Source organism: Ictalurus punctatus, chromosome 25 (assembly GCF_001660625.3).
Source record: "Ictalurus punctatus breed USDA103 chromosome 25, Coco_2.0, whole genome shotgun sequence".
Taxonomy (NCBI): domain Eukaryota; kingdom Metazoa; phylum Chordata; class Actinopteri; order Siluriformes; family Ictaluridae; genus Ictalurus; species Ictalurus punctatus.
In genome coordinates, this window is record NC_030440.2 from 20,182,793 (window position 1) to 20,200,788 (window position 17,996).

Sequence of the window (17,996 nt, forward strand, 5' to 3'; positions counted from 1 at the left end):
TCAAAAAAATTACATGCATATATATATATATATATATATATATATATATATATATATATATATATATATATATATATATATATATATATATATAAATCTAAAAATATTATTTTGTGTATATATATATATATATATATATATATATATATATATAAATCTAAAAATATTATTTTGTGTATATATATATATATATAAATCTAAAAATATATTTTTGTGTGTATATATATATATATATATATATATATATATATATATATATATATATATATATATATATATATATATATATATATATATATATATAAAACTATTATTTTGTCATAATTAAGGGTAAAGAAGATGAAAACGAAAGAGAGTCAACAGAAAATGCAGTCTTAAGTCTGACGAAGACGTTCAGCCAGCATATACAGAGCAGAGAAACTTTGAACCAGTCGAGGAGGCGGGCCTCAGAGACGACCGTAAACACAGTTAATAAAATAAATATACCATCACTGACTGACAAAGAGACCAAGAAAACCCTCAAAGGTGAGAGATTCATATTATCTGTTGACAGGGCAGATTTTGGATCCATGTGAACTTTATTTGAAAAAACAAACAAGCAAACAACTAATACAGTACAATGTAATCATTTGGTGAACAGATGTTTTATTACAGTACACAAAAGTGAGGTTTATCTGCCCATTTGCTGATGTCTGTGGCAATCATAAAAGAAAGAGCCTAAACTCTACCTGGCATATATTCCTGCAGTTTGCTCATTCTGTCATTTAACCACCTCTCAGCAGGGTGATGGAACTTCTTTACAGAATGTAGACACAAAAATGTGAATTAAAAAGGAAAATTGAATATGGAACACCAAAAGGGTCTCAGAAACAAATATAAATTATATTACAGTTTTCAACGGATTAAAGCTGGTGTATGGTGCTGTCTGAATTTTTTTAAATCACACATTGACAATTGAACAGTTGTGTGTTTAATAATGTGCACAGAATTATAGGTAAATTTTTGAGCTACTGGTTCAAATATTCAATTAATATAATTACAACTATTTCAGTATTAAATCATAAATCTTGGCTTTACACCACATACAGTACCTTTTAAAAGTATTCAGGCCCCTTTAAAGTCATCAGAGTTGTCTGGGTTACAAATGACACTGACACAGATTGTTCCATCCAGTATTTTTATAGCAAAATATGCTGTTAAAATTAATTATTTGTCATCATATCTTTAAAAAAAATGCTGCTTGCATACATATTCAACCTCTTCATACTAGTACTTGGTAGAACCATTTGCTGCATTAACAGCTTTAAATCTGTTGGTTCCTAGTAGCTTTGCACACTGTGTGGGATTGGGCTTGGGCTACCTATTCGTGCTGGCAGATTTGCTCCAGGTTGTTTAGATGATGCTTGTAGACCTCAGTTTTCAAACAGTGCCACAGATTTTCGACTGGATTGAGGCTTTGACTTTTCCACTGTATAGCAATCACCCTTTTGCTCAGCAAGAAAAAATACAGAGGAAACATTACTTTTGGCCCTTTAATGTATAGGTATATGTGAAACATAGTAAGATAAAATGACTGTTATTACCAACAGCAAACCAGGGTCTCTATTTGGGCACTACATTAAAACCTTTCTATGCAGAGGAGCACACAGAATTTAACCTATGGAGAATTACTCTGTACCTTCTCATTTGTGATTTGTACAACCTGGGAAATGAGCAAAAACATACATAAATCAATAGAAACATTGTAAATAAATGAATAAGTTAGAATTGCATTGCATGATGAGTCGAATATAGTATCACTACCAATATTAGTCATTTTCAAAAGTGTACTTGCATGTGAGCAGAAAACCAAGTACATTTATTGATTTAGCATTTATTTATTTAAAATTGTTAATTCATTAGCAAATGAAAAGATAAAAACCACAGATTAAGGCAGCTACTCCTACTAGGAAGAGCCAGACAACTATTTTTATCCTTTGAAAACTTTGAGTTTGACTCAAGCTAATAAGCTGCAGACTGTGCATGATGTTGATTACAAAATGTTTTATTTTCATTTTACAGGAAAACCAGACCTAGCACTGTCATTATCAGCATGTGTTCAGACAACACAAAATGCACAACAGACACACAATACTGTGACCGTTTTATCTCCAGAATGTTCACACTTGAAAAGCCCCATGCCATTTGAGGGTTTTCCTTGGCCAGATGTAAGGGAGCTGCGTTCCAGATACAGTTCTCTGGAGTGTGCACCTCTCACACCGCTCACTTCTGCTGCAAATACACTCAGTCCAGACTGTGACATGGACAAAAATGTATCTCGGATTCAGCGAGCTGGGTCTCTGGATCAGAAACTGGTTGGCTTTGACTGGACTAATTTACAGAAAAAGAAGGTGAATAGTGACTACTGCATATCAGCGCAGGCAAAATTACCCTATAACAGGACTGTTACTGTGCTGGAAAAAGTCAACAAGACACATACACACACCAGCCAATCACAAAATTATATCCAGATTCAGTCCCCCACATCTTGGCAGAAAATGTCCCTGCTGTCTGTCACCGAGCGCTGCCGATTGTATGAGGATCTGGATGAGGCAGCGTCCAGGGCGGAGCCAGAAACTAGAAACAAGGACATTAAAACTGACAAACACAGCAATGCCGCACAGGAGGGTGTCGTCAAAAACCTTCGGGAAAAATTTCTCAATCTGAGATAGATAAAGGTTACATGTAGGGTAAATTATATAGTGCACTATATAATTCCCTAGATGTAGGGAAGAGAAAGGTGTTTGGGATATGCCCTAGCAATTAATCATATTGTATAAATATCACACAGTGTAGTCGGGCGATCAGGGCTCTACAGTGTGACCATTTCACTCGCATTTGCGGCTGAAAAGTTCTTTGTGCGACTGTGAAAAAAAATATTTAGGAGCACCGGTGCGAGTGACCTGTTCGGAGTTGTATAATACAATCGGAATAAAAAATAAAACTCAAAAATTCATCTGTACCGCACAACGGTTACTTTCACATTGCTTTTCATCTCCTCAGTCAACCAAACAAGTGTGTAAATACTGCAGAGAAGCCATTATGATGACGAGAGTAACTCTATACATCATCTGCTTCTCTCAAACCGCCATCTTTTATTGATCCTGCAAAATGACCTGCGACCTGTTCGTGTAAAGACAGTGGTAAATTAATAATAATGTTAACATTACAAGGTGGGTTTTAATTCAAACTTCTTTATGAAATAATTCCTCACCAGTCATAATCAAGAGTAGCAACTGTTCAGTCTGGAAACATACAGTACACTGCCGCTCTCCTTCGCTCTCTTCATTAACTCATCCCAGCTCAGGTGCACAGCGCATTCATTTCATTTAAACTCTCAGTTGCTAGATATCACTACAAAAGTCAACTCCAGTTTCCATGTTTTGATTTAATCCCCCCAAATAACTTAATATTATCAGCAGACATGGCAACACTGTACTGGGGGAACCAATCTAAAAGGAACAACTAATAAACAACCAAAAAAACTAATAAAATGTAAAGAGAGAAAATGTGCTTAGTTATAAATAAATAATTTAAGATAAAAAATACATATAATAATAACTTCATAAAATATAAATAAAATGAGAAATTAAATGATTTTTAATTACTATGTGTTGCATTTAATATCAATTTGACATTAAGCTTAGTGCACTAGTTCCTTAGAAGGCTATTAGCCTTTTTGCTAATATGGATCATGTTTGTGTTAGTCTACTTTTAATTAGGACTCTTTATTATTTCAAACATTTTAAAATAAATATTTTATGCTGTTTATTTATCATTTAACCAACAGTGTCTCATTGCTATTACTTTAATTCAATTAACAGTGACAATGAGCAGAGAGCTTACATTTAACTGTTTATGACAGACCTCCTGATTAAAGTTTAAACAAAAAAAGATTGGTATCTGGATCGGTATCAATCATAAAAATCCTGATCGGAGCGTCCCTAATGAACACCATTAGACTAAAGTGCTGTGCATCTTACGGGTAAATGAACTCGCCCAATCACATCCTTTATGAGATTATTCAGATATATACACAATATACACAGAGCAGTTCGAGAACTGACTCCAGCCCAGAACCATGACAGTGGAAAATGTCTAATAGTGCAGCTTTAAATATATTTAAGAGGAGCAGACTTCAAACACTGACCATTGAGGTTTATTGTATTTGTTTACAAGGTGGAACAGGTTAACCGTTGTTGTTTTGCATACAGTCTGTAAAATTAACTGAAAATATTAAATTTAGTTTATCAGAAGGTAAATTAATGTCATGGCTCACACTGTGTTCCTACATTCTGTCATAATTGACCAGCTCATGTTTTCTCATGCCTACTTGTGTGTTATATTGTGGCATTTTAACGTTATCGTCTCTTTAAAAAAAAAAAAAAAAAAAAAAAAAAAACTACAAAAGTGCTCATAAATTTTTGTAATTAGGAGCACAAGTGCTCCTAAAATAAATTGTTACCGTAGAGCCCTGGCGATAGATTAACAGAAAACCAATATAATGTGTGTCAGTGAGTGATCAAGCCTCTGGAACAGCTTCAAATCTACTTGGTGCACATTCTACACATCAGGAACTATACTGGAATGATGGCAATTTTTTTTCTAAAACAGGAATCATCTATCTGCAAACATCTGGTGTGGCCACAGGCTTTCATTCCAGCCAGAAAGAAGGCCCACTTCATAGTTGATTGGAGACCAAGATGAACTAATTAAACAAATTCACTCAGGTTTGACTCCTGCTTGATTGGAAGGAAAGCCTACAGACACACTGGCCCTTTGTGGATAAGATTGATATGAAGACCCCTTGTTCTAAAACATCTTCCCCAAGTTGGTGTTGTGATGATTGAGGTGGAGAGAGCTGTCTTAACACATTGCTCAGGTATTCAGTTGGACTGAGATGTGGTGAGTGTGAAGGCTGTCGCATGCGATTTTTTACATGATTTTTTATCCTCATCAAACCATTCAGTGAGCCTTTGTGCCCTGTGGATGGGAGAAGAGTCATCCTGGAAGAGACTATGCTCATCAGGATAGAAATGTTTCATCATTAGATAAAGGGGAAGGTAGAAGTGCTGCAGGAGTGATCTGCAGGTCGCTTCACTATGAGGGGATGAGTGGAAACAAGCCATAGCAGTGGCTTAATTAAACATAATTGTGACTTCAATTCAATCAGATTTTCTCCTTTCTCTCTTTAATAATGCAAATGAATGTTAACTGAGTTGGATTAAAAAAAAAATAATGATTAACCTTTAATGAAAATAATGCACTGTAACATGAGAATTAAGATCATGGTAGTTTTATATGATAAAATATAAGGAATTAATGTGTATTTTTTGTTCAAGTTTTAATTTTGTGTGTGTGTGTGTGTGTGTGTGTGTGTGTGTGTGTGTGTGTGTGCGTTTACACTCCAAACATGACTGTTTTATTTTCTTCTATTTTTTTTTTTGATTTTACCATTGTTTAATACATCAGACTTTTTATCTATCACTCGCTGCAGAAAAAAAAATCAATTTATGTTTTTTTTTTTTGCTTTCCATATACAACCATGCCACCAAACTTTCACCTAAAAATCTGCTTTATACCAGCTGTTATTTTATTCAAATGTTTTTTATTTTATCTTGGTTGTAAACTGTAAAGAATAAATCTGATTTTAAATCTCATAGAAAAACAGTAAGTAAACTTTATAAAAATGTATTAGCATAAAATGTTCATTTCCTTTATATTGTGATTTCCACTCATTACTCATTTATAATAATTTATCTGATATTTATTAAGATCCTGAAGATGATCGTGTTCTTTACGTATACAAATCAATTATACATATAAGAAATTAGTGTGTTTGGTATGTCTGTAATTTGTCTCTAAAAATGTCTACTTTCCTTCATTAATGTTGATATAAAAAACACAGTGTACAGCAGTGGCTATCAATCTTATCCACAAAGGGCTGGTGTGGCTGCAGGTTTTCAATCCAACCAATCAGGTGTGGCTTCAGATAACACTTTTCTGTTGCACCACTCATGAGCTGTGTTCTGGAAAAAATTAACCTGGACCTTTCTGGAACGTTATTACTGTTTTCTTAAATGTTTACTTAAAAAAAATACTGTATCAAAACTCCATGGTGGGGGTCTAGCAGGAGCCACGCCTGTGGGGAAAAATTAATGGATTATTCAGGGGATCATGAGATTGAATCTCTTAGTTTTGGAAAAAGTGGCTTAATATAAACCAACTCAAAGAGGGATATAAGATTTCCTTATAACAACAAAAAAAAAATGTATTGGAGACTTTGCAAAACTGCCATATAAAGTACACTAGGTTCTTTTTTGTATGAATTCTGTCTTGACTGTTCCTGTCGAGTATATTTTGGTGCTTTTTAATAATAATGATGTAAGAAATGCATAGTCTGGATCAGCTAAGCTAAGGAATTATTACAGCGTATTGCTGAGAACTATACTATGTTTTACTGTATATTTAAATTTTATCATGTATTGTACAATGTTTGTTAGCAGGTTTGCCTCACACCTCCAGGGTCTGGGGTTCGAGTCCCCCGGGGCCGCGTGTGCGGAGTTTGCATGTTCTCCCCGTGCTGCAGGGGTTTCCTCCGGGTACTCCGGTTTCCTCCCCGAGTCCAAAGACATGCATGGTAGCCTGATTGGCATGTCTAAATTGTCCGTAGTGTATGAATGGGTGTGAGAGTGTGTATGTGATTGTGCCCTGCGATGGACTGGCACCCTGTCCAGGGTGTACCCCGCCTTGTGCCCCATGCTCCCTGGGATAGGCTCAAGGTTCCCCGTGACCCTGAAAAGGAGTAAGCGGTAGAAGATGGATGGATGGATGGATGGATGGATGTACAATGTTTTGTACAGAAGCACGGTGTAAAGTCTTTTAACAATGGACTTTGTAACTAAGCATTTTTACAGAAATATATCAATTTTTAATTCATAAATTTACCCATAATCAGCAACCCAGAGGTGATGGTGGCAAGGAAGTAGTATAGTATAGTCGGGGAAATAAGTATTGGATGAGTCAACATTTTTTTCAGTAAATATATTTCCAATGAGGTTATTCAAATGAAATATTCAACAGACATCAGTATTAACTCAAGAAATCTGGAAATATAAAGAATTCACAACATTAAAGTCCATAAATAAAGTTACTGTATGTGTAATAAAGAGGAGTGACACGGGAGACAAAAGTATTGAACATGCAAAGAAAAAGCAAGCTTATCTCAGTGGTTGTTTTTTTCTTGCACATTTTATGTGTTTCTAGCATTTTTTGCCTGTTTTAGATCTGCTTTGTTTGAAAAACCTCATACCTGAAAAACCTGTGATAAAGGATTTCCACCAATCCTGATTTCTTCTGTTTTTGTGAAGATCTCATACTAAATTTTTTCAGATATTAAAACAAAATCACCACCATGAGAGCCGTTATCTCCAAATAGAAAAACCCTGCACAGTAGTGAACCTTCACAGAAGTGGTTGACCTTCCGAAATTCCTCCAAGAACACAACAACGACTCATCCAGGAAGTCACAAAAGAGCCAAGGACAACATCAAAGGAACTACAGGCCTCTTTTGCATCAATAAAGGTCACTGTTCATGACTCCACTATCAGAAAGACACTAGACAAAACTGGCATCCATGGAAGAGTGGTGAGGTGAAAGCCACTGCTAACCCAGAAGAACATTAAGGGGGTTCTATTGGCCTAGCCAGCCCCTGAATTGGAGTGCAAGGTACCGAGCTGAACAAAATCATTGATAGGAAATGGTGTTTTAATTAGGGTGAACCCTTTAACGTTCACACAAGTAATATCACACAAGTTATTTACTTATTTACTTATTTACAAGTGAAATGTTTTTAAAAACCTGTCTGTTTGGGAAAAGTCCAACCTTTTTACCTAATAAACGTGTAAAAATAACAATTACACCAATGATAACTCTTCATCGCCCCTGGGTTTCTGCTGTTCCCGCTGCCCAGAGCACTGTGACTGACCCCGGGGACCTGAGCTGGTGGTCATGAAAGGACAACACATTGATGCATTGGTTATTTAAGAGCAACATACTTCTTAAGAATAGATCATTTTTTTGAAACCATAAAATTAGTAAATTACTTGCATGCTGCATGTGGTGATTCAATAAAGCATTTATTAATGGAAAGGTAAGTTTTTAAAACATTTGGATTGTTTAATTGAGCAAATACTTTTGTAATTAAATAAGTAAGTGACGTGTGCTGCTAATGCATATGGTGAGTTAAGAATAACAGCTCAACGTAACTCTTAGACATAGCTTAAGAATTCTTAAGGATAGGTCATTTTCTAAAAACATTTAAATAAGTAAATAACTTGCAGGCTGCTAAATTGCATATATTGATTCAAGAAAAAAGAATTTCTTAAGGGAAAGGTAAATTTTTAAAACATTTGGGGTGTTTAACTTTACCATTCTTTGTTTAAACCTCATGGTTAACTAGATGGTGAACACCAGAAGAGCATGTCCACCTTGTGATAATGTTTACTGGAATGTGTCAGCCCACTTGGTGTCAGTCCATGGAGTATGCAACCCTGCAGAAAGAAAACTGATAAATGGACTGCTATCAGGCCGATTTAAGGGTCCCATGAACTGTCCTGTGATTGGCTGCGTCTCCAAAAGTCTCACCCGCCTGCCATAAGATCAAAGGAGATGAACACCAGGAAATGATGGCTGACATGAAGAAAAAAGGAGCAGTGAGACAACTGGATGAATTGAAAGTGGAAAAGGGAAAAAGCAAAAAAGTGGACAAAAAAAAAAGTAGACAAACAAATAAAAAAGCTAGCAGAAGTAGTAAAGCAGCTGAAGATGAAAGTCGCAGACTTAGAAGCCCAAGCAAAACCAGGACAAAGCTAAATAAAAAATAAAATACCTTTACCACAAAGGAAGAATTTTGCAGACACCCTCCTGAAAGAATTGATGCACGTTGAAAGATTCATTAAATTCATATCTGGAGAGGATGAGCCTTGTTGCCATTTAAAATTTATTGATGATAAACCAAAAATAATCGATTGGATAAAACACCTCCAAGAGGGTTTAGGGGTTGGGGTTTGGTTTAGTGGTTAGGGTTAGGGGGTTAGGGTTGGGGTTTGGGTCAGGGTTAGGGGGTTGGTGTTTGGGTTAGTGGTTAGGGTGAGGGTTAGGGGGGGTTAGGGTAAGGGGGTTAGGGTTAGGGTCAGGGTTAGGGTTAGGTTTTGGTAAGAATACAATGATCCCCCCCATCATAATAATCCATTGCGTGGTTAAATAGGGGACCAAGGAAGGTGCATGGGCCGGCGCTTGTTAAGCATAGCTATTGTTCATGCAGCAGTCCCCGGCTTGGCGTCTGCTGATTTAACAAATCCAATCGAGTCTAACTTGATTAGGTTTTATAGTTGGTGGGTCACAAGCTAGTTCTCAATGGGCTGTTGAGGTGGTATTCAGTTGGAGGTGGTAATTAGTTGTCTGGGGCTAAGATGTTTGTCCTGATTGAGGCTTCACTGATGACATTTGGCTGGGTTATGGTTCGGGTGATAGTTATAGTTAGGATTAGGTTATAATTTTTTTTTTTTTTACGTGTGTCCAGCTACAGTTTTGGATAGGTTATGGTTAGGTGTAGAGGTTGGAGTTAGGTTAGACCTAGTGATCAGAGGTTACAGTGAGGGAAAAAAGTATTTGATCCCCAGCTGATTTTGGGTTAGGGTTAGGGACAACCCTGCTTTGCCCACTGACAAAGAAATGATCAGTCTATAATTTTTAATGGTAGATTTATTTGAACAGTGAGAGACAGAATAACAAATAACAACAAAAAATCCAGAAAAATGCATGTCAAAAATGTTATGAATTGATTTGCATTTTAATAAGGGAAATATGTATTTGACCCCTCTGCAAAACATGACTTAGTACTTGGTGGCAAAACCCTCGTTGGCAATCACAGAGGTCAGACTTTTCTTGTAGTTGGCCACCAGGTTTGCATACATCTCAGGAGGGATTTTGTCCCACTCCTCTTTGCAGATCATTAAGTCATTAAGGTTTCGAGGCTGACGTTTGGAAACTCGAACCTTCAGCTCCCTCCACAGATTTTCTATGGGATTAAGGTCTGGAGACTGGCTAGGCCACTCCAGGACCTTAATGTGCTTCTTCTTGAGCCACTCCTTTGTTGCCTTGGCTGTGTGTTTTGGGTCATTGTCATGCTGGAATACCCATCCACGACCCATTTTCAATGCCCTGGCTGAGGGAAGGAGGTTCTCACCCAAGATTTGACGGTACATGGCCCCGTCCATCGTCCCTTTGATGCGGTGGAGTTGTCCTGTCCCCTTAGCAGAAAAACACCCCCAAAGCATAATGCTTCCACCTCCGTGATTGACGGTGGGGATGGTGTTCTTGGGGTCATAGGCAGCAAACACGGCGAGTTGATGCCAAAGAGCTCCATTTTGGTCTCATCTGACCACAACACTTTCACCCAGTTGTCCTCTGAATCATTCAGATGTTCATTGGCAAACTTCAGACGGGCATGTATATGTGCTTTCTTGAGCAGGGGGACCTTGCGGGCACTGCAGGATTTCAGTCCTTCACGGCGTAGTGTGTTACCAATTGTTTTCTTGCTGACTATGGTCCCAGCTGCCTTGAGATCATTGACAAGATCCTCCCGTGTAGTTCTGGGCTGATTCCTCACTGTTCTCATGATCATTGCAACTCCACAAGGTGAGATCTTGCATGGAGCCCCAGGCCGAGGGAGATTGACAGTTCTTATGTGTTTCTTCCATTTGCGAATAATCGCACCAACTGTTGTCACCTTCTCACCAAGCTGCTTGGCAATGGTCTTGTAGCCCATTCCAGACTTGTGTAGGTCTACAATCTTGTCCCTGACATCCTTGGAGAGCTCTTTGGTCTTTGTCATGGTGGAGAGTTTAGAATCTGATTGATTGATTGCTTCTGTGGACAGGTGTCTTTTATACAGCTAACATGCTGAGATTAGGAGCACTCCCTTTAAGAGTGTGCTCCTAATCTCAGCTCGTTACCTGTATAAAAGACACCTGGGAGCCAGAAATCTTTCTGATTGAGAGGGGGTCAAATACTTATTTCCCTCATTAAAATGCAAATCAATTTATAACATTTTTGACATGCGTTTTTCTGGATTTTCTTGTTGTTATTCTGTCTCTCACTGTTCGAATAAACCTACCATTAAAATTATAGACTGATCATTTCTTTGTCAGTGGGCAAACGTACAAAATCAGCAGGGGATCAAATACTTCTTTCCCTCACTGTATGGTTAGGTCAACGGCTATGGTTAAATTTAGATTTATATAGATTTGGATATGGTTTGGAACGGGTTATGGTTCGGTCTATAGTTAGGTTAAAATTAGGTCCGGTTATGATTATGATAGCGTTATAGTTATAGTGCAGTTCGGATTAGGTTTTTAATTAAATTAGTCCATTGTTCGGAATTATCACAAACTTGAGTAAAATTTTATCTATGTATTTATTTATGATACTAAATTTTAGGAGACATCATCAGTAGTGCTCCTCAGAATCATCGGATGTTCCAGGCCTTTAGTCACTATACACCCTCATCTGAGGTGGCCAGCTGTGGGTCGATCACTCCCCGGCCTGTGTCCCATAGCCAATCAATACGTTCCCCTAAGGCATGGTTTAAGATAATAGTTTGATTAAATAGGCCTATGTTATTCGGTTTGTTTGATTTAATTAACCATTCATTCATCCATTCATTCATTTATTTTACTCCAATGTGATCTCAGTTTTTGTATAACCTACTTGATTGTACTTTTAAAGCTTTGTTAACGTTGGGTACTTTTAAAGAAGGCAATTGTATTTAAAATATGTTGATTGGGTCCATTAAGTCACTAATGTTCCATCTATTTGTTCAGGTATTTTATACCAGAGACGGATTTAAACGTGATTTAATTAATTATTATACTTATTTTTATTATTTAATTATTAAGCTTTTGAGTGCTGTTCTATTGCCAAATTTGACTAAAACCCTAAAAAAGTATGGTTATTACAAAGCGTGGTGTACGAACGGTACTTAAAACGTCAGGTACCGGATACTTACCTTGCTCAGATTGGAATGCCCCTTGTTAACACCGCAAGGTTTCCCAAGTCACCCGAACTGAGCCTATAACTAAGTCTAATGCAGCGTCCTATCTAACTAAACCAGGGGTCCGGAGGTAGGTCCCATGCAATGCGTCACCTCCAGATGACCCTGGGCGGGTAACAACCCAGCGGATTGCTTGACCCTACCTGTTTCCCCTCACAAAGATTTGGAACCCTTCGGGAACCCATCAAGCTTCTACTGGGTCGAGTCCCCTGGGGTTAAGCGTGTGCCAGCAGATCCCTTCTGTACCTTACTCCAGTAGAGTAGTCTCGGGAAGTGATCAGGCTTTTACTGACGTAACCGCCCCCCGACTGGGTTTTGGGAGTGGCCCTATCATACTGGGCCCTTTCTAGGATCGTTTTTTCCTTTTGTGGCAAGTTTTTTTGTTTCCGGATTGTACACTTCTTGCCAACAGAAAGACTGGGATCCAACGTACGAGCAGCAAAAAAACTGCATGCGAATAGCTCAAACAGTTGCCGAGAAATTTGCGTTTAAAGTTCGGTTAAGTCAGGACCATGAGCCTCTCCGTCGCATAAATCTCTGTCTCAGAATCAGCATCACCTGGTACTTCCTTTGGCCGAAACTAGGTTATAATCGAGCATTTTATTTACTTATTCTATGTATTGGTATATTATAATCCTTATTTTATTTATTTCATGTGTTATTTATTTACTTATTATCATATTATTACTACTTTATTTATTTTTATGGTTTAAGCGTTTGTAGAGAAGTTATGAGTCGGTTATGATTGAATTACCATTATGTTATTAATTTAATTATTTATGTACGTGTGTGTGATTGAACTTTAACTTGAAACAAGCCTTCAATCCATTCATAAAAAATCGTGTGGGGTTCTGAGGTTTAAATGGACCGCTGAGATCTCTGTGTTTAAACTGCGCTCTGACTTCCGGTATTTTAGCCTTGGGAAAACGCTCAAGATCGCGCGAAATAACCATCTTAAAATTAGATCTTCGCAGCGATTGTGTTTCTGTAACGTGTCTTAATTTAACCAGGGTGTTGATTTTGCTTCGAATCGGATCATTTTTTATTTTTAATATTTTTCGCTGTAAGACCGGCGCGATCAGCGAGAATGATCTGTGGGAGCAAACCCACGTGCACCCGGTGAAATATGTATTGCATCCATTGATAAAACATTACGTGAGTAAAGTTTTGAGCGATCTCTGTGTTTAAAGTGCGCCACGACTTCCGGTATTTTAGGCGTGGCAAAACGCTTCAAATCGCGCAAAATAACTATTCTAAAATTAAATCTTCGCAGCGATTATATTTCCGTACCGTGTCTTAATCTAACCAGGGTGGTATGTTCGCTTCGAGTTGGATAGTTGAAAACTTCGAGGTTTTATTTATTTATTATTTATTTAATTTTTTTTTATTTCTACAATGGCGGCGCACACAGCGGCGCACACAGCTCACGGCTCTCCTTTTCACTGCTCTTTTTTGTTGTTTTTGTATTATTTTTTATTACTTGTTTGTGCATTATCGGTTCCACGAACATTCGCTATACAAGTCAGAACCTTATGGATATTGGGGACCAACACCGAATACCTATTTCGAGAGTCTTTCCTCACACGCACAACATCCTAGACGACATAGCGAGATTGCCGGGCTCTCCGTGGATTGTTGTCGGGTCCAGAAGGCGGCGCAGACGGAGGAGGGAGAGGAAGCAAAAGCGGGGATGCAGGTCCGGTGTTATGTTAAGGCTAAGAAAACAACCACACAAGCCACCTTTACTGAGCCTGTTTCTCTCCAATGCCAGATCCCTATTGAATAAAATCGACAATTTGGAATTACAACTAGCTGGAAATCGCTACGTTCGTGATAGCTGTGTTTTGATTATTACTGAAACCGGGCTTCATCCAAGGATACCCGATGCTAGCATGCAGCTAGCAGGTCGTACTATGCTTGCTGGGACAGGACTCATAATTTTTAAATATTTTTCCACAGTACCGCCGGTGTGATCAGCTAGAACTTGGGGAGGAATACGACGTGCTCACACTAAGGTATTTATTAAAAATAAAGCATTGTATGAGAAGTTATTTAAGGAATTCGGTTATTTATTTATTTATCTATGTTGATAACTTGTGGTTTGAGATAGGTTATGACTCGGTTATAATGTGTTGTAGTTAGGTTATAAATAGGTTAGGATTATGTTTAAATTTGAATTTAAGTTATTTATTTGTTTATTTATTTATTTATATACTTATTCATTTATTTTTTCTATTTATGGTGCGGGATAGGTTATGATTAGGTTATAATTAGGTTCGACTACGATTATGGCAGTGTTTGATTATGATACGGTTAGGGTTAATTTATTTATTTATGTAGGATTAAGCTATAACCCCTGGTTCAGGCTTTGGTGGGGGGAATTGGGCAAGACCTTGTCGGCCGTTGGTTGTGCATTTGAATGTAGAAGTCGTTTTTTTAGGTCTAAGTTGCTACCCCCGAGTGAGGCTTTGCTGACGATATTTGCCTAACCCTATTCCACCCGACCTTGGGCTTTCTTCTTTTGTCTGCAGGGAATGTAGCAGTCTTTTAGGTCTTGGTTGTTACCCCTGAGTGAGGCTTTGCTGAAGATATTCGCCTGTAATTTCACCCGAGGATGGGCTTTCTTCTTTCCCATTGGTTTCTTCCATAACGTTGTGTTCTCACGTGACGGTGTCGCGTTGAGATGGGTTTCCGGTAGGTTTTATCCCACATGTCGGAATGATAGGAAAGCAGAATAAAGAATGGACTACCTGTCTGGGCAGTACATTCACCATGACTGTTTGGGCTTGTTTCTGCTCACCTATCCAACAGTCTCTCTATTCCTTAGTCAAAAGGGTAGGAGACTGGACAGGTGTGATTGATGGACATGATCGTCATCGAAACTCATGGTCCACCAACGACTAAGGCTACTTTGACTCAGATAGCGTGCATGGTCCGAAGGCTCTGGCTGGGTTAGGTTTTGGTAAGAATACAATGATCCCCCCATCACAATAATCCATTGCGTGGTTAAATAGAGGACCAAGGATGGTGCACGGGCCGGCGCTTGTTAAGCATAGCTATGCTTGGCGTCTGCTGATTTAACAAATCCAATGGAGACTAACTCGATTAGGTTTTATAGTTGGTGGGTCATTAGCCAGTTCTCAATGGGCTGTTGAGATGGTATTCAGTTGGAGGTGGTGATTAGTTGTCTGGTGCTAAGACGTTCGTCATGATTGAGGCTTCGCTGATGACATTTGGCTGTAACTCCCTCCACCTGAAGTTTGGTTTTCTTCTTTTATTCACAGTTGGGTGTAGAAGTCATTTAGGTCTAAGTCATTCCTCCTGAGTGAGGCTTTTCCTGATGATATTTGGTTGTAGTTCTACCCGAACTTGGGCTGTCTTCTTTAACCGTAGTTGAGTGTAGAAGTGGTTGGGGCCCAAGCTGTTACCTTTGATCCAGGCTTTGATGATGGTGTTGGCTTTGATTTTATTATTTATTTATTTTATGCGGGTTGGGACAGGTTATGATTAGGGCTAGAGGTCACGGTTGGACCTAGGGATCAACGGTTATGGTTAGGGATTAGGTTAGGGGTAGGTTTTATTTATTAAGGTTAGGGTTAGGGGTTGTGTTAGCGTTAGGGGATAGGGTTAGGGGGTTACGGTTAGGGAGGTCAGGGTTAGGGTTAGGGTTGTTAGGGTTAGGGGGTTAGGGTTAGGGCGGTTAGGGTTAGGGTCAGGGTCTAGGGTTAGGGCTAGGGTTAGGGCTAGGGTTAGGGTGTTAGGGTTAGGGTGTTAGGGTTAGGGTTAGGGGTTAGGGTTAGGGGGTTAGGGTTAGGGTTAGGGGGGTTAGGGTTAGGGGGTTAGGGTTAGGGTTAGGGGTTAGGGTTAGGGGGTTAGGGTTTAGGGTTAGGGTTTAGGGTTAGGGGGGTTAGGGTTAGGGGTTAGGGTTGGGGTTAGGGTTAGCGGTTAGGGTTAGGGGGTTAGGGTTAGGGTTAGGGGGTTAGGGTTAGGGGGTTAGGGTTAGGGTTAGGGTTAAGGTTAGGGTTAGGGTTTTAGGGTTAGGGTTAGGGGTGGGGGTTAGGGTTAGCGGTTAGGGTTAGGGTTAGGGGGTTAGGGTTAGGGTTAGGGGGTTAGGGTTAGGGGGTTAGGGTTAGGGTTAGGGGGTTAGGGTTAGGGTTAGGGTTAAGGTTAGGGTTAGGGTTTTAGGGTTAGGGTTAGGGGGTTAGGGTTAGGGTTAAGGTTAGGGTTAGGGTTAAGGTTAGGGTTAGGGTTAGGGGCCAGGGTAGGCGCTAACCTGTATGCACTGTCCATCTAATGTCGCTCACTCCACTGGGTTTCACCCCCATGTCAGCCGGTCCATTCCCACCATTCTTTTTCTCTTTTGTTTTTTTCTCCAGTTCCCTCGGACTCAGTGAGTATATTTTCGGGGTCATGTCGTGTGAGCATGCCGTGTGTCTCTTTTCTTGTGCCTCCCGGTGGGATTGAGTCTTTGTTGAGCCTGTCAGGCTGTAGTGGAGTGACCCGGATTCCCCTTCGTGCGTCGGAACTGGCCCGTTCGCGGTCCCTGATAGGGATAGGATGTTTTTCCTGTCTGGTACAGGAGTTTGGGCGGACGCTGGGAGCGTGTCGTACTCGCGGGGAGGCCGGGAAGTTAAGAGAAATGTCCGGAAGGCTGCCCGCGTCCTCGTGGTCGACGGAGGACACATCGCTCTGCGGGTCAGTCATCGTGGACCTCGTTTGTTTTCTCTGCGGGGCGGATGTTTCAGACTCCTGTTCGGCCTCTGAGCTTTCGAACAGAGTCTCGAGGTTCAGCGGAGCTACCGTCATCTCGGCGTACTCTTTGGCCTCGTCGACCGTCTGGCGCTTGAGTTTTGTACCGAAGGTACGTTCGGCCCACTGGGTGGCTTTGTCGAAGGAACGGTCAAACCCGTCGCATCCGATGCGTTCGAGCTTGTTCCCCTCTTCGGACAACGCTTTCGTGTAGTGGCTATTCAGAATATTAATAGTGTTCTGAGCCCACTTTTTTGCATTGTCCTCAATGAGGGCTTGCGTGGCGGCGTTTGGCAAAGCCGGTTTGATTACCTCTGATAGGTATTTTACAATCTCGCCGATCGCAGGAGGCTGCCCTTGGCATATATTGTTCATGTGATGTTTCAATTTTATGATCTTGAACGACGTGCGGACCGAGTCGATATGAGGGTCCGTAGACCGTTTCGGCTTTTGGTTCTGCCGGTGATGTGATTTTTTGTTTTTGGGGTGCGAGCGCACCATATACTGAGGCCCCGAGGTACAGGGCCTCGAACGGGCCCGGGGTTCAAAAGATTGCGGCCTGTCGGGCCGACGATCAAAGTCACGATAGTGAGTAGGGGCCGTGCTCCTACGGCCTCCGTATTTGACCATCTCCGCGTAGGAGAGCACTCTTTCCGCCTGTGCGCGGCGCTCTATGTCGCGGTGGTAACGGGGCGTAGGCCGAGCCATGCTCTGGACGGCACGTTTGCGTCCGCGTGTGACCATAGTCCAACCGTCTCTCTCTGGCCAAACCATGGTTTAAGTGTCTTCTCCTTTTTAATATATATGTGTACGTGTGTTAGTGGATTTGTTGTGGATCTGAATTGATCGAATTGGACCTTTTTTCTATGTTTTTTAGGTGTGAGAGGACTCCTGGGGAGATTGGAACCAGGTAAGTAGGCTTATTTATTATTTTTTTTATGTTTTTTTGTGTTCTCAGGTAAGTAGGATCTTAATTAGTATCATGTACTTTTTTATTTTCAGGAAAATGGGGCTCGATTTGTGTTAGGTGCTTTTTAAGTAATTGTGGAATTATGTATTATATGCTATATTATCAAGTGTATTTTGAGGAATT

At 39.8% G+C, this 17,996-nt stretch overlaps 1 protein-coding gene and 1 long non-coding RNA gene across 5 annotated transcripts in view; both read left to right on the forward strand.

The window, feature by feature from the left end:
- The window catches only part of LOC108257666 (pleckstrin homology domain-containing family G member 3), a 39,734-nt gene extending 32,351 nt beyond the window's left edge, over positions 1–7,383 (forward strand). For all 3 annotated transcript variants that reach the window (XM_017455587.3, XM_047150913.2, XM_053675739.1), the window contains exons 18-19: positions 330–525; positions 2,062–7,383. In XM_017455587.3, the coding sequence (XP_017311076.1) occupies positions 330–525; positions 2,062–2,711 (846 nt within the window). In that variant the 3' untranslated portion in view covers positions 2,712–7,383. The remainder of the gene's footprint in view (positions 1–329; positions 526–2,061) is intronic.
- Positions 7,384–13,382: 5,999 nt separating this feature from the next.
- Positions 13,383–17,919, forward strand: LOC124626304 (uncharacterized). 2 transcript variants are annotated; one of them, XR_008393444.1, is made up of 3 exons: positions 13,383–13,850; positions 14,114–14,169; positions 17,781–17,919. It is a non-coding gene; the product is annotated as an uncharacterized LOC124626304 (long non-coding RNA). The 2 variants fall into 2 exon arrangements; XR_006981054.2 differs by lacking the exon at positions 17,781–17,919 and adding an exon at positions 14,686–15,738.
- Positions 17,920–17,996: the final 77 nt, after the last annotated feature.